Source organism: Dendrobates tinctorius, unplaced genomic scaffold, assembly GCF_039654945.1.
Source record: "Dendrobates tinctorius isolate UK_male_01 unplaced genomic scaffold, ASM3965494v1 ptg000022l, whole genome shotgun sequence".
In the NCBI taxonomy this organism is placed as follows: Eukaryota; Metazoa; Chordata; class Amphibia; order Anura; family Dendrobatidae; genus Dendrobates; species Dendrobates tinctorius.
Genome location: NW_027361690.1, coordinates 101149932 through 101162243, shown reverse-complemented (window position 1 = coordinate 101162243; position 12312 = coordinate 101149932). Strand labels below are relative to the sequence as shown.

Genomic DNA, 12312 nt, shown 5'->3' with positions numbered 1-12312 from the left:
TACATTAAGCATCCCATTCTTATAATGCATTCTGCAATTTTTGTGCACATCATGCGTTTTTTTATGCAGAAAAAACAAAAAAAACATCGCGGTAAAACTGCAGCATGTTCATTAATTTTGTAGTAAAAAACGCAAAACAAGCAGGAAGTTAGTAATTGCCTGCCAGTATGTTCTTAGCCCCATAGGTAAAGGAAAAAGTCCTGGATAACCCCTTTAACAGCTTCCCCAATGTTCCAAACATGACTACCACTTTGATTACCAGAACGGCATCCTCCTTCACTGGAGCCCCGAAAACTGGATTATGTTCTACCCTTTGGCCAGATTTATCAGAGGCATTTTGCACACCAGCTCAAGTGTCTCCTTCCTGTTTTTGTAGTTTTTCATGGTATATGAAATACCAGCAGGACGCATTTTCATACATATGTGCTGTGTATATGGTGGATTATATGGTCACGGTCACATTTTCTTTCAATAAGGATTTCCTGGAGTGGAGATTCTTACATTCTTTACCCCTCAATCACATTTCTCAGTTTTTGCGGTTTCTTATGAAAAATAGCAACCACAACATCAATATAGAAGAGTTAAATCAGGGCATTCACAACTGTATGGCCACTGCACAGCACTTACCGGCATGGTATACACAACTTCTGGTATAACTAAGAGGATGAAGCAAAGCCACACAAGGAATTGGTCTCCCAACTTTAAAATAGTTATTTATTAATTGCATAAATACATCACTAGAAAAAGATTCCAGCTTATAATATCAGTATTTTCTTCATAAAGTGCTGCTAGAGGAGCCAGCAGGTGCTGGTCGATATGGAAGCCACTTATAACCAGCAATAGATCCACACTTCGGTATTATACGTCTGGTGTTTAGTGTCTTTCGGATCATTCAGTGAAGTTCTCAAATGGAACCAGTTGTGTCCTCAAATGCTGTTAACCTACAGACTAACCCAAGATTTGCAGGCAATAGAGTTTGGGGACCTGATAGGTTCCCTTTGAAGAGGTAGTCCAGGCAGTCTAAGCTAATGGGCCCCAATCATGTCCATAGAATTGGTCTTAGAAGGCCCAAAAGAGGTCCCATATAAAAACTCAAGGGTCCTGGTGTGACTGCAACCATTATAGTTAGGTCCCCGAGTCCAGGAGGTTACATGATTGCCAATCCTCATATGTACGGTGCCATGTCCGCTGCCGCATGTATAGATCAGTCATCATGTAAAAATCCTGGACAACCTCAAAGCCAGTGATGCAAGAAGACTACAAGGACAGATCAAAGGCTCCCACTGTTGTCTGCTCGTGTCTTAGAAGGCACATTGGTAGTGATATTGTGCATAAGGGTACAAGGAGGCTGTACATTGTAAGGCACGGTACACTTTTCCAACCAGACATACTGAGGATCACATCCAAGGGGTCTGGGAGTCAGGAACAAGGGATAATTCCTAATCTTACTCTTGGTGGGGCCTTAAATTTCAGAACTACATTTTTTACACTGAAAATCCTGCCATGACCCACGATTGTCAAGCTGGCTATATACTCTTGATATATCATACATTAGTGACGTGCACCCGGTATATACAGTAGAAGTCATATAAACCGGCATCCAAGAAAAGTCTTCTAATCCGGCAGCCATCATTTTACCGTATCAGTAATCACATGCTGGAACATTCCAGTTATTCGCACACATCAGTCTTCACAGTGAGGATACATTGTACAATGAGACATTAAATAACAGATAAAAACAGATCACTTAGACATTCATGTTTTGGAAATAATAAATCTGCCTACACAGCAATAAAACTCTGTAACAGTCTAATAAAGTTACCAGTACAGATTGTCCTTGCAGGATGGCACCTTCGCTGCCGTGTACCGGCACTTTATTAGTGCACATCAGTATAAAATTTGATCGTTCAAGAAAAATACACTTTTCTAGATAAAATCTTGATATTAGAGTAGAAATATAGATGATTATATACTTATATCTCTGGAATCAGGCAGGCACATTACGGCAGGGGAACAGAGAAGGACAAGTCCCTTATATACAAGGCACATAAATACCCACATGTGAACTCACTTACTGAGAGCGTTCTTATGTCTTGGCATCATGCCCGCTGTACAGTCACCCTGATACACTGGAGGAAGCTCCAGAGAGGACAGATTTATGGGAGTGGGAAGATATGAATAGGCTTAGATTAAACAGACCATTAGAGATCTGAGGGTGACAGGTGACAACCGTCTGGCACCATCTCAGGAATATGACCACCATCTCTATAGCATTGAATGCGTCTGAGAATGCAGAAGATGGGAGACTCAATACAGCATTAATTGGAGGCTCCTAAATATACAAGAGCTTCTGAAGACCACCTAAATACCTGTGGGAATGTAGTTTCTGAAGCAAAGTGAGGAGAATCAGGGAATAGGAATAATTTGGAGAACCCCTTTATGTACCATTAATCCAGTGTTTAAACCTTTGCTACATGCAACCTTCAAATACTGTCCTCCCAATAGGCAATACAACCACCTCAGTCCAATCATAGGTGTATGTCTCTGTGCCTCTTTCTTAGATCCTGCTGGCCTTCTTACTGGCGCTTCTCAGGATGTTGGGTGTTGCCTCCATGACCCGCACCAGCAGATTGTCTATGTAATCCTCCAGCTCTCGTACTTGTGAATCCTTTTGGCTAATGATGTTTTTCTGTTTCAGTACCAGTTGGATGAGCTCATCGTGTGTGAGCTGTGCGTAGGCCGAGGCCGGGTCTGAGGGGTCATACTTCTGTCAAAAAAGAGAGATCTAGTTAAAGCAAAAAGTACAGAAGCTGCAGGTAACCAAGATAAGGAAGGGCCATAAATGCACTCCATTTTGGAAGATCAGCACAGACTCACATGTTTTAATTTTGGAGTGAATTTCTGCTCGAGATTGGCCTGGTGCACCAGTGGACATTTTACCTACCCCAAGTCAGTGGGACATGGAAAACACAACTTTGTGGAAGTGTAATTTCCTTCCCATTTGCAGTTGTAAGGTTCTTTCTAAATAAGAAGTGGCCAATTACTGCTAATAAGACTCTTTATTCAGTTTAGTGGCTATGACCCACACAGATTCACATATGGACTACAATCACATCATAGGTAACATGCTCTGCTTGATGGACATCCCAGACATGATGCAAGTCTGCCATTGACCTAACTGAAAGCACACTGCCAGCCATGATGGAGACTAGTATTTCATCAGTTTCTGCCATAAAAGTCATTAAGAGCAGAAGTTAATCTAGCATTTGTTTTTTCTTTTCAGAGAAAATGAGGAACTTTAATCTAATTATGCATGAGGACATGCCATTAAATGGTTACTGATTGGTCTCCAGGGCTATAATAATCTAATTTTACATTTAGCGATGCACCAGCGATCCCGACCACGATACGACCCGGTCAGGATCATTGGTGCATTGCTAAATGGTCGCTAGTGCGCTGCCACACAGGCAGATCTCACCAGCGATGTAGCAGCAGTCGGCGGTCGCTACTTACCTTTCAGATGCAGCGATCCTGATGTCCTCCCACCCGCGTCCACACGTCGCTCATCGGCACCAGCAGGAAGTGGACCTGGCCGATCTCGCGCGATCAGCGACAGACAGCAGGGGAGCGGTCGGAGGCAAGTATCACACATAGCGATATCGCTAGCAATATTGCTGCTGCGTCACAAAGTCAGTGACGCTTTAGCGATATTGCTAGCGATATCTCTGTGTAAAACTCCCTTAATAGTGACAGGCAGCCACGCGGGGAGCGAATATCACAGGACAGGCTGGTTGACAATCTCCCTTAGGCCAGTTCCACACTTGCGTGACACATGGGCTGTGCTCAGATCACAATACCGGGTCTGACCGCAGCTAGATACCTCACATGCCTAGAACAATACAATGGACTTTCCCTGGCAGTAACTAGATTCCTGTGGGTTTCACAAGCCAAAAATCACAGCTGCTTTCTTTCCACGACAGTTGTCTTGTTGATCGTCATTCATTTTCTTTGTTAAAAAGTGTTGCCTGGTGGGACAAGTTCACACCTCCCCTCAGAATAGGGGTTAGCTTATTGATCGGTGGGGGCCTGACCACTGGGATCCGCACAACAGGTAACATGTCCACTTTATAATGTAACGGCAGAGTGCGCTCCACAGATGCTCCAATCATTGCCTATAGGGCTGCTCAGCTCCACACCCTGCTTTTTTCTGGCAGCCCCAAAGGATGAAAAGTCTGGTCTGCTGCTTCCATCTAATAACGGAAATGAAAGTTTCCCGATCTGTTGATCTGTGCAGGTTCTGATAGTGGGACACCCACAAATCAGCAAGTTCCCCAGATATACCCCCTTTAAAAGGAGTTTTCCACAACTTGGACAACTCCTCCTTAAACCCTACATTTTTGCCCTGTAAAATAATTATACTGTCCTCCGGTGCCAGCGCCGTTCCAGCTGTGCTTGCATTGGCTGTCCAGGGGATCACATGACATTCTTATGTCACAATCCCTGGGTCCCATCAGCACTGGCTTCGCTCTCCTTGCCTTTTGACAAAATCAAGACATCAGAAGGAATGGAGAACAGCCACTGCGCTACCTTCCTCTGGATGTTTATTACGGAGAGTAGTCAAGTCAGCGCTGATTGGCTGAAGTGATCATGCGACAATGTCAGGATAGCCATTACCAACACTGCTGGAACAGCGCCGACACCAGAGGAGTGTATAATGGTTATTCTTTTACTGTGGGAAATACAGGGGTTCTGAAAGGCTTCTCAGAGTAGTGGCAACCCTATTAAGTACAACAGTGTCTTCTCTTTTAACCCCTTAATGACGGAGCTTTTCGGTTTTGCGTTTTCGTTTTTTGCTCCCCTTCTTCCCAGAGCCATAACTTATTTTTCCGTCAATATGGCCATGTGAGGGCTTATTTTTGTGGGACGAGTTTTACCATGTTGTGTACTTGAAAAGGGGAAAAAAAATTCCAAGTGCGGTGAAATTGCAAAAAAGTGCAATCCCACACTTGTTTTTTGCTAGGTTCTAAATGCTAAAACTGACCTGCCGTTGTGATTCTCCAGGTCATTACGAGTTCATAGACACCAAACATGTCTCGGTTCTTTATCTAAGTGCAAAAAAAAAAACAAAAAAAAACAAAAAACAAAAAAAAAACAAAAACGTAATTCTGGCGGTTTGATTTTTTCCTTGCTACGCCGTTTAGCGATCAGGTTAATTTTTTATTGATAGATCGGGCGATTCCAAATGTGTAGGTTTGATTTCATTTTTTATGGTTTAATTTTGATTGGGGCAATTTAACCCCTTAACGACCAGGGGTATTTTTGGTTTTGCATTTTTATTTTTCCCTCCCCTTCTTTCCAGAGCCATAACTTTATTTTTCTGTCTATATGGCCATGTGAGGGCTTACTTTTTGCGGGACAAGTTGTACTTTTAAATGACACCATTGGTTTTACCATGTCGTGTACTCGAAAACAGGAAAAAAATTCCAAGTGCGGTGAAATTGCAAAAAAGTGCAATCCCACACTTGTTTTTTGCTAGGTTCACTAGATGCTAAATCTGACCTGCCATTATGATTCTCCAGGTCATTACGAGTTCATAGACACCAAACATGTCTATGTCCTCTTATCTAAGTGGTGAAAAAAAAATTCAAAAAAAGTTTGCTAAAAAAAAAAATAAATTTGCGCAATTTTCCGAGACCCGTAGCGTCTCCATTTTTCATGATCTGGGGTCGGGTGAGGGCTTATTTTTTCCGTGTCGGGCTGACGTTTTTAATGATACCACTTTTCTGCAGATACGTTCTTTTGATCGCCCGTTATTGCATTTTAATGCAATGTCTTGGTGACAAAAAACCCGTAATTATGGCATTTTGAATTTTTTTCTTGCTACGCCGTTTAGCGATTGGGTTAATGCTTTTTTTTATTGATAGGGCGATTCTGAACGCGGCGATACCCAATATGTGTATGTGGGCTTTTTTTTTTTTTACTGTTTTATTTTGATTGGGGCGAAAGAGGGGTGATTTGAACCTTTAGGTTTTTAATTTTTTTTTATTTTTAAACTCTTGGCATGCTTCAATAGCCTTCATAGGAAGCTAGAAGCATGCGCAACCCGATCGGCTCTGCTACATATGGGTGATGAGCAGGTCACCCATATGTAGCAGATTTACTGCTGTGCTTTCAGCACCAACCACCGGGTGGCGCTGAAAGCCATATGCCTGGAACAACCATAGAGGTCTCAGACCTCTGGTTGTCCAGGCAACATGACGCCGACCCCGATCACGTGACGGGGGTCGGCGATGAGGTCAATTCCGGCCCGGCGGCCGGAAATGCTATTTAAATGCCCGCTGTCAGCTTTGACAGCAGGATTTAACTAGTTAATAGGCGCTGGCGGACAGCGATTCCGCTCGCGCCTATTGCGGGCACATGTCAGCTGTTCATAACAGCTGACATGTCCCGGCTTTGATGCGGGCTCAGCGCCGGAGCCCTCAAAGCAGGGGAGATGTCTGATGAAGGACTGTGTCCGGCATTGGACATTAAAAATTTAAAAAATAAAAAAAACCTGTTTAGCCCCTTAAACACTTTTTTTTAAACTTTGGGATGCTTCTAGTCTCTCATGGAGGCTATTGAACCATGCCCATACTTGATTGGCTATGCTACATAGAGGAGATGCTCAGATCACCTATATGTAGCAGAAGCACAGCATTGCTATGAGCACCAACCAACGGGTGGCGCTCAAAGCAATCTGCCATCAACAACCATAGAGGTCTCTAGGAGACCTCTGGTCGTCATAGCAACGCGTTGCTGACCCCCGATCATGTGAAGGGGGTCGGCGATGTGCTCATTTCTGGCCGCGCGCCGGAAGTTCTAGTTAAATGCCCACTGTCAGCATTTGACAGCGGGATTTAACTAGTTAATAGGCGTGGGCAGATCACGATTCCACTCGCGCCTATTGAGGACACAAGTCAGCTGTTTATAACAACTGACATGTCACGGCTTTGATGTGGGCTCACTGCTGGAGCCCACCTCAAAGCAATGGATACTGACCGCTTACGAACTACCGGTCAGCGGTCAGTAAGGGGTTAAAAAGGCTGTGTGTCCTCCAAATTGCTTAAGCAGGGACAAGTTTACAACCTTTCAGCCAACCTACAGTATAGTTAATATCTTGCAGATCCTTTTAAACGTACTAATTTCATTCAGCTACTTGGAAGCAGCATTTTAAAGCACCATTGTTTTTTATTGCACCGCTGGAGTGGTGCTTTAAATATAAGTCCTCTGCCCCCAGTCTGATACTCCCCTTCTGGAGTTTTCATCCATTGTTGCTGCTGCTCGTGTCTCCGATGAAAAGTGACCTGCCCTCAGCTCCAGTGTTTCATGGAGCTATGCAGAGGTCACTTTACAAGTCTACGAGTGTCTTGGTATGGCCTCAGACTTTCATTGAGCTCTTGTGACGTAGCTTCTGACTTCTGGCCAGTCAGAAGCTGCGCTCACAAGACTGCACAGGATAACAGGAGCAGCACCAAAAAAAAAAAAAAAAATTAATGAAGACACCAGAGCAGAAGTATATTAACGGGGGCAGGGGGCTTAGATCTAAAGCGTCACTACAGCACTGGAAAATAAATGCAGGAGTGGCGCTTTAATTTACCACTGTAAAAGCCCTCATCTGTTAAGCCTTATTGACCATTTAGAAATGCCAAACGGGCTCAGATATTACACCTCTCAACCTTCACCAGCACCATATAATGCTTTGATTGAACACCTGCCATTGCTAGTTTATAGTGGGGTGTTCCGATGACACGCTCTCTATATTGTGACCAGTTCTCGGTACTACAATTAAGAGGAAAAACGACAAACTGCACTTTGGATATAATACGGTAATCTGTATACAGCGGCCACCACACCCGTTACATCTAGTCCTGTTAGCCTGTGGCTTCCTTGTATAGTCATACTTTGCATCCACCATCATGCTGCTCAGCGCTGCAGGTGGACATCATGGCCTTACCTTGCTGTTGTAGGCATTCTCATGACTTTTGATTGGCTGGGGGAAGTTGGAAACATTTTTGTTCTGTGCGTTCATTGGTTTCACCGGATTTGTTCTGTAGAGACATAAAATGACGCATTAACAACCAGTCTGAATATCAAAGAGAAAAGCGATTTTCGCAGAATGTGGCGACAACCATTACAGCGCGCTCAGGTCTCTCCCTCTCGCTGACAATTCTCCTTAGCGCGCCATCACAATTTTTAAAAGAAGTCTCCAAGGTCAGAATGTGGGGTGTGAGGGGGTTCACAGATCTATTCCCCTAAACTTGGGGCAATATAAGCACACAAAAAATAAATCCACATTCCCAGCCAGTGGAACAACTAGATCCCACTCACCTGACAGAAAACACGGCAGCTAGGGTGTAGGCCCTTAAAGTGCCCCCCGGCTCTGCCGGCACACTAATGAGTTTTTCTTCATGCCTCACATACTCAGCATGCCACGTCTCTGCCGATTTAATTTCTTCTGAAAGAACGGTTGACGTTTTAATCGAGGATTTATGGAGCAGAGAACGACTAATGCCGTTTGGAATGAAAATCATAGTATGAAGAAAAATGCTCAGATTTTAGTGTGCCAGTACTTGCAACAAGTAAAGCGTGAGTGGGGCTGTCCACATGTCTGGGTTTCGGTTTTGTCCCCCCCAGACAAGCGTATCCCACCTCACCCACCACCATCTCTGCTGAAAAAAAAAAAAAGCACAGATAACACCTCTGTGTCCTGGCAAACTGTGCAATGGGCAGGAAAAACTTGGTCTTTGTTTCCTTTGCACATACAAGGAAAATGGAAGTCAAAATCATGGACAAAAAAAAAAAAAAAAAAAAAAAAAAGGGAAAGACGGCAGATCCAGCGTACTGGTAACACACCTGAATGAGGGAATGGCAGCTTTGCTAGGATACACCATATTAATTATATGCTTGTGATTGAATTGGACGGACTCCGGCACGCCGGATTGATCAGGAAATCACAGGTTAATTTGAGTTTGGAATGCTATGAATAATTTATACAAGCCAGAAACCATCCGACTCCAGCATGACACAGGAAAACCAGATGCAAATGACATGACTTCATTCATGGAGAAGCAGATATGGCAATGAGTCATATACAATACAGGGTTGGCTGGAAACGGACACCATTCTCCTCACTTACCCCAGCGGCCAGTCTTCAGCAGTGTGTTTATTCATTTAATTTATTTTACTCATATACATATAGCGCCATTACTTCCACAGCTCTTTACAGACATTATCGCCACTGTCCCCGATGGGGCTCACAATCTAGAGTCCCCATCGGTATGTCTTTGGAATGTGCTCTCCTCACAAGCGACCCCTCTGGAGGTCGGGCAGAGCCAGTAATCAGCAATCGGTGGCATTTATAACCCTTCGCTGTTGTGCCGGTTATTCCTGCAGAACTGCTGATAACACAATGGTAATAGACTAAGCTGGGATGTCATTTCCGGGGGGGGGGGGGGGGGGGAATACTTTTTGGCCATGTGATCTGCTATACCCGCAGAGAAGATCTCCCATCGCAGTACATGAATTATATCCCTATGGTACACAGATTAGGGGTAATCGTTTCATGGCCAAGGGCAATTTATTACTCTATTCACTTACTGGAGTAAATATCATGTTTAACGGGAATTACTAGAAGATACTTTTTTTTGTAGGAAAAAGCAAAATTGTGTCCAAGAAATTCTCTAATACTATTTTAATGGCAAAAAGTCTTCCCTTTAAAAGGCCCCTAGGCACATTGGTCACAGATCTTAGTGGGTTCAACCAACAAACCTTGCATGAAAATGCCATTGCCAGAGTTTCCTTCACCTTAAAGCAAAACATGACCTCTAACACACCTCGACATACTCCTTGATCCCCTCCTCCACCCTCAGTCCCACTGATGCTCAACATGGCACACAGACATTCATATTGTAATTACCAAGATAAAAATGGTGATCTCATCAAGGATTGCTGTAGTTAATAAGCTGAACATGCAAACTGATTTTGCATTCTGAAGATGCAATTAAGCGTAGAATCCAGGTTAAAGTAGGGGGTTCACAGGGCACAGAAATCCCTGAAAAGCCACATTGTAAATTCTAGTATAGATCAGCTTCATATGCAAATTTGCTTCTTTTAAGATGGACAGCTTTAGACCTGGCTAGGTGCCCCATAACCACTAGTACAGGGAGTCGAGGTCCCCATTTCCTCACCAATGTGAGGATGAACAGTAGGGAGTGGCGGTCCAGCCACATGTGCTGCAGCTTCTTGTGGATTGAGAAGCCATGAAATGGAACTTGTAGAATCATCTATTTTGGAGCACTCTCCCACGCCACCCTCTTCCTAGAAAATTCAGTTTTTAAAGACTAGAATTTCCAGATCTTCATTTTCTATCATCAAATTCTGATTTGATTGGTCATTAAAGCATAATTCTTAAAGTGCAGATTTTGCCAGTTTTGAATCTGTAAATCGTGTATTATGGAGAATTAAAGAAATTAACCAAAAAGGAAGAAAAGCAACGTTTTCTCACCTTTGTCGAGAAGACACTGTTCCACCACTCTGCACTGTAGGGATCGGATGTGTTTCAGAGGGTGAAACCCATGCCCGCAGCAGCTTCTTCCCAGATGCTTCCACTTTATCAGAAACGTCAATGGTTGGGATTGTCGGTGACTCTACACTAGGAGCACTAGATATATCACGTGAAATGGAAATTGAAGGGGAAGAACTAGGAAAGTTTTGTGAGGACAGAATATCAGGTGAAATCTGGTGGGTTGAATCACTCATCTCGGCTCTTACTTTGGAAGACTTATTTTCATTAGAGGTAAATATGTCAGCTGAAGTCTTTTCTGATACATCCTCCTTGACTGGACCATCTTCTGTATACATTGTGTTATAATTTGTCTTGACAGAGGAATGTAGACCACTTTCCATCTTGACTTTGTCATCTTTAACATCTAGCTGCTCATCATCTGAGGTGCCTTCTGGATTTTCAGGAATGACTGGAAGCTCATCCGATCTGTAACTGTAGTCGTCAGAGTAGTGGTCATTTTTAGTCAAATTCTGTCCAGAGTTAACCAAGCCATCACTAGGTGAAGTACTTGCATGAGAAGCTTTTTCCATGACTTGGTCAGATGAATGATTCTTCGGTTGAGGAGGGCGAGTGGTTGTTGTACTGTCAAGCACAGGATCCTGAGTTTTGTTCAGTTTGGCACTTCTGGGTGCTGGCTTTGGTGGCACTGGTTTCTGGTCTTCAGATTCTTTCTTGGGGCCAGACTGTACTCTTGGGGGCGGCTTTGGCACTTCCTTTACATGGTCATTGGATTTCTCTGTAGTTTCAGTAGATTCGACTTTAATGTCTTTACCACCAAGGTGTGGAGAAAACTCATCATTTGTCCCATAATCATTAAATGCAGATGTCGAGTCTCTCTCTGTTGGAGCTAGCGGTTCTTCATAAAAAGAGGTCTCAGAGAGTGCAGGCAATATGCCCCTCACTAAATCTGGATCTACTACATCCTCATTATCTGTGTGTGATGTCTTGCCTTTAAGTTGGTCAAGAAGACTCTTTACATAAGTCTTTTTTGGTTTATTTTTTTCAGTAAAAGGAGTAACGATATTCACTTCTTTAGATATAGATTCAATTTTTTCTGACTGTTTGGTTGCACCTGATCTCCAGAATAAAGGCAATGATGGCTTTTCAGTTGATTCTTTATTTCCTTCACTCAATGTTGGGCTTCTTGGAGGTGAAGAGGCCTTAGCAAGTGAATGAGAGTGGTAATTGCTCCGAGGTAGGTCACTTGGATAATATAAGTCAGCCTCAGGAGTTCCCTGCCCACCATAGAAAGAAGCAGCAAGAAAAGAAGTGCCAGAGAGAGATGAAGAGAGCCTGGCTTTGGTTTCAGCCTCTGAAGACACGTCCTTTCTGTAAAGGGGACAGAATAAAAATAAATCTGCAGGTCAGTTGACTCGCAGATAATACATTTAAAAACAAAAAATAAAGTGCACAATTTGTACGGCCTCCAAAGGATGATCTAACTATCCAAATGGCCCTTGGTAGAAAATAGGTTGCCCACCCCTGGTTTAGGGCTTTGGCTAGCATACATGGGAGATGTCATTTGAGATTACTCCTATATTTTTACCTATTTTTCATTGCATTAAGGACAACCCATTCATAACAGTCACTTCAGAGGGTGCCTGAAGAAATGGGGGGCTGGAGGCTGTGATCAGGTATGAGTTCAATTGTGGAAAAATCACAATCCACTTCCACTCATTTTTGTCAGTCACTTTAATTTATTAAAAAGA

At 43.3% G+C, this 12312-nt stretch overlaps 1 protein-coding gene across 2 annotated transcripts in view; it reads right to left on the bottom strand.

Moving 5' to 3' along the window:
• Nucleotides 1-687: 687 nt before the first annotated feature.
• RAB11FIP1 (RAB11 family interacting protein 1) overlaps nt 688-12312 on the bottom strand; it is a 30451-nt gene continuing 18826 nt past the window's right edge. The window contains exons 4-6 of one of the 2 annotated variants that reach the window (XM_073569025.1): nt 10544-11932; nt 7994-8087; nt 688-2764 (exon numbers count right to left, since the gene is read on the bottom strand). In XM_073569025.1, the coding sequence (XP_073425126.1) occupies nt 2558-2764; nt 7994-8087; nt 10544-11932 (1690 nt within the window). In that variant the 3' untranslated portion in view covers nt 688-2557. Of the gene's footprint in view, nt 2768-7993; nt 8088-10543; nt 11933-12312 lie in introns of both variants that reach the window. The other variant, XM_073569024.1, reaches the window with a different exon arrangement.